Source organism: Oxyura jamaicensis, chromosome 4 (assembly GCF_011077185.1).
Source record: "Oxyura jamaicensis isolate SHBP4307 breed ruddy duck chromosome 4, BPBGC_Ojam_1.0, whole genome shotgun sequence".
In the NCBI taxonomy this organism is placed as follows: Eukaryota; Metazoa; Chordata; class Aves; order Anseriformes; family Anatidae; genus Oxyura; species Oxyura jamaicensis.
Window position 1 is genome coordinate 31,278,963 of NC_048896.1, and position 4,563 is coordinate 31,283,525.

Genomic DNA, 4,563 nt, shown 5'->3' on the forward strand with positions numbered 1-4,563 from the left:
AACTTTCATTTATTCCCCTTCATTGTTTCCCCTCAACAAAATTAGTTTAGGAAATCTGACTCTGCCACTCATCTAGAAACAGATTTTCCTTCCCAGCTCCCAGAGAGAAACTGTATTTGAAACCATCTTTAAGGTGTAGTTAACGAAACAAATACGGCATTCACTTCAACGTTGCCCATTCAATTGGCATTTTGTTTTCTCAATATGTTTTTATAAACCTTTTTCATATAGAAAAGGGAAAAATAGTTCTTATCTCTCCGTTCTTATCCCTGAGAGTAGGCTCATGTTCTTCAAAGTACTGCCTTCCTAGTAAAAAAGACTCTGGACAAGACAAACAAAGGATGAGAAGATCATCTTTTCCTGTCTCCCAAAGGAAAGAAGACAGGAGAACGCCTGTGTTACCCTACACAACTTTGAAACCCCAGAAACAAAGATGTATTCACACTTACTGTAAAATGCTGACGTCTACCCCTAATATACACCGAGTATCAGTTAATTGCATGAGGAATCCACATGGTCACAATTTTAATGGCACGTGGTGTAACAGAGCTAATGAATTGAGGCAACGTTCCATATGTTATCACTTTCCACTCTGTACAACATCTGGAAATGCAAATGTTGCACAACAGGATATTGTGGAACATTTTTTAAAAAGAGATAATATTTCATATTCCATTTCATAATTTTTCTAAAAAGACACACTCCAAAGTGCACTCATTCGCATATGCAGTACATTGGTACACCAGCAGCCTTTCTGGAGGAGAAGCAGTCTCTGAAAATAGGAAGTTATTTACAGAGGTCTACACGATCATCAATAAACAAGTTATATGAACATTTTGCTTTGCTTCAAATGGAAGGGCTCTTGCAAATGCAAGATATCATAGCAAACTCCTTAAGGTTCTGGAAAAGACAGGACAGTTTCTAATACTGAAGCTTCCTTGCAGCATTTTTTTTTTTATGGTTTACCTTCTGGAAGATGAAAAAATACATCCTCTCCCCCCCTTACCAATCAGTATGTATACACAGAACAAAACTAATTAACAGGATGTGGCATTATAATTGTTTTTTTTTTTTTTTTTTTTTTTTTTTTTTTTAATTCTAGAGAAAATAACCTAATGAGATTACCAAGCAGAGAAAACAATGCAAACTTAAGACGCGTATCTAAGATGTTTGAAACAGATTCTAAACATATAAATACTTGTCAAGACAAATAAGCATAAGGTTTCCTTCATTTGATTTAGTTTACTTACCATTCAGGTATACCTTAAAATAAAGACTAGTCTTGCCAAATGCACATTTAAGTCCTCTCCTTAGAGCTTATGATTTCCTTCTTGTGAGGTCTAGAAAAACATCCTAAGTCATTTTGTAATTTTGTTTAATTTTCATGCGGGAATTCAAAAGAGGCAAGAATCCTAAAATGGGCAGGAAGATCTTTTAGAGAAGCCAATCTACCTTCTCATTAGACCAAACAAAGAAAGGTCAGTCATCTCATAAATTGGTATTTCCTGATAAGGGCTCTAGAACAGATAATCATAAATGATTACAAAGCACAGTGGAGTCTACAGGTTGCATGGACACATGACAGACATAAGAATGTTTTCCTATCACAGCACGTGGATTTTCTAATCACTTCAAAAGAATAACCTTTATTTTTTTTTCTTTAAAGTAAAGGGCAAGGACTGAAAGTATAAATAAACTTTCATTGACTTCAACAAGAACACAACTTCCTTGCTCATGTTTAACATTCACTATATCTAAAGAAAGTTTACTGATAATTAGAAACATTACAGAAAGCACAAGAACCAAAACAGAGTCTCTAATAAGAAAGTATTATCCCCAGCTTATTGGTATTTACATAGCAGTAAACCAATACCGATAAGAATACTAATGTGCGTCTGCTAGACATCCACAGCTCTCCAGAATAACTCGTTTTGCCATACATACTGCCTGCCCTTATCCTGAAGCAAGGGACATCAACTGTTTTGAACCAGCAAGGGAAGAGATGGCAAGAGGACTCGGTACTCACCCGAACAGGAGGGCTCCGCGCTTGCACCCTTTGCTGCTGTCCAACTTGAGAGCTCGGCAGCTCCTTCGAGCCACAATTAGCAACAGTGGTAATCGGGACCCTTAGAGCGTTTGTGCCACCCGTCCCACCGCCGGTGCCAGGTTTCCGAGGCCTCTGCTTGATGCCATCCAGTAGTCTGACAAGCAAAATATTACTGGGGAGCTCATCAACGCCGCAGTCCACCAAAGTCCTGCACTCAGGGCACCGAAGCTCGTTTCGGGAGCTGACGATGCCCAGCAGACAGCGCTTGCAGAAGGTGTGCTGGCAGGGCAGGACTTTGGCAGAAGCATCAAGGCGCTCTAGGCACACAGGGCACTCCAGCAGATCCAGCAGAGCTGATTCATCCATTTTCTGTATCACTTAACCGAAAAAACAAATCTTCGCAGAATTTGGGTGTTTTGAGCGCTCCAAGGCGATCATGTTACATCCATTCCTCTCCTGGCCGTGCTCTGAAATGTTTTGAGGGAAAAAGGCATTAGGAAGCTGAGGAAAGAGTCACTGGGACTATTTCATCTGGAGATACTCCAACAAGGCGCAAAATAAAACACGTCTACTTTAATTCGGCATTCAGTTTTCAACAGATGGGAGAAAAATCACAACAGCAGTAAGTAATCGTCGTGATGTACGTTCACATATCTGATTACTTAAGGTATTATAATAAATAAGGAGGGCTAGGGGTTGTAAAGCCAAGTTCTCGAGCACTTTTATTGCCCGCAGCCGTGCCCTCAGCTGGCTCCCGCACGGGAGCTGCCCTGCGCCACACGAACAACGCTCGTTTTTCACGGCTCTCGCCTCTCACATCTGTACCCCCGGGCGTTTATCTGCCTGAAGCTTTTTTTTTCCCTTTTTTTTTTGCCACGAGGAAAAAGCGGAGGTCCTTAAACCACAGCTTGGGCCGAAAAAAAAATATATCTATTTTTAAAAAAATAGAAATTTGGATTCTTTGGCCCCCCCCCCCCCACGGGGCGGGGGGGGGGGCGGCCGGGGCCTGTCAGGGCCCCGCGGCGGGGGACGACCCGCCGCCCCCCCGGCCCCGCCGGCGGACCCAGCGCCCCCCCTCCCCGAGCCCCCCGAGCCCGTGCCTCACCGTGGGGCGCCGCAGCCGGTCCCAGGGGCCCCGCTTTGTTCCCGGGAGCCGCCGCCGGTGCCTCTCCCGCCGCGGCAGCGCCGAGGCTGCCGTCCCCTCCCTCGCCTTGCCTTCCCTCCTCTCCCTTCCCCGCCCCGCCGCGCAGGGCTGACGCGGGGGGCGGCACCGCCCCGCCGAGGCCGAGGGGAGGGCGGCCCCCGGCCCGGCACGGCCCGGCACGGCTCGGGGTGAACCGCCTCCCCTCAGCCGCGGCGCCTCCCCGCCCGGGTGGGGCCGCGCCGTGATGGCCGCCCCCTCGGGCCCGCCAGGTGCGGCCTCGGCCGGGGCCCGAGCTGGGGCCCGCGGCTGTGAGGAGGAGAAGGGGGTGGGCCTGTCCGGCCGCTTGTCTGGGGGTGGCACCCCCTGAGCCGCCGAGTGGGGGCAGAAAGTGCCCCTGACAGCCCCCGCTGAGGTTATCCTTCGTGAGGCGCTTCGCTGCGGGGCTGCCCATGAATAAAGAAGTGAACCCTGACGCACGCGTGAGCTGAGGGTAAAACGGCCAAAAGGAGTTGTGAGAAGTCGCTTTCTGAACCAGGTGTGGCACCCTGCCTGCGGCGGTGCCTGGCCAGAAGCCCCACTTCGTACACAGGCTCCAATTAAACATCGCCTCCGCTGCAGCTCAGAGGGGAAAGGAGCAGAAAGCCTCCCCGCGCGTTGCTCGGAGCGGCTCGGGTTAACCATTCAAGCCTGTTGTCAATCCTTCTGAAAGTTACGTGCATATAAAGAGCCTTTTTTTTTGCAGGTCGTGAAGGTTTGTGTCAGCAGATTATGTGGTAGGCTTAGCTGTCTTGTTTGTTAGCTGGGTTGTTCCCTGCAGAAGTGATATTCTGCAAATGTTAGCATTTCCAAATATATCTGCACAGGCCAAATACATCTTTAACTGCTTTTTATTAGTAGGAATAGTAAAAGTTATAAATATCTACAGTTCATTAAGGAATAAGGCCTCCTCCCCCACGAATTCTGGAGTTTAGGAAAACTGCTGCAGATGGGGTTCTGGTCTATGTCTGCGCTTTGCAGGGAGTATCGTAACATAAATAGAGGAGAAGGGTATAAACATCTGATACTTGGGAATATTCCCCTGTCTCACAGTATTCCTCTCTTGCTGTGCAAGCACTGCCGCTCCAGAAGGACTTAGCAGTACGTCTGAGCTACTCACTTGTTGAATCTAAGCAGAAATGCTTCTCACAATTACGTGCCACTTCTGGCCATAGCTTCTCAAGATCTCATCACGTTTGCAGGGCAATGGTTTACCAGCCTTTACGGCACAGCGTGATTTTGTAAGTGACGCAATTAGTGTTGTATGAACTCAGTGTGTTGCCTAAGGAATGTGAAATATCTACCCAAACAGTAAAGGCATTTACATTACAGGTGG

At 47.1% G+C, this 4,563-nt stretch overlaps 1 protein-coding gene across 1 annotated transcript in view; it reads right to left on the reverse strand.

Annotated features, from left to right (window-relative positions):
* The window catches only part of SH3RF1 (SH3 domain containing ring finger 1), an 83,097-nt gene extending 79,792 nt beyond the window's left edge, over window positions 1–3,305 (reverse strand). Inside the window, exons 1-2 of the mRNA XM_035326439.1 lie at window positions 3,153–3,305; window positions 2,027–2,514 (exon numbers count right to left, since the gene is read on the reverse strand). Of these exons, the coding sequence (XP_035182330.1) occupies window positions 2,027–2,413 (387 nt within the window). The 5' untranslated portion in view covers window positions 2,414–2,514; window positions 3,153–3,305. The remainder of the gene's footprint in view (window positions 1–2,026; window positions 2,515–3,152) is intronic.
* Between the last annotated feature and the right edge of the window lie 1,258 nt (window positions 3,306–4,563).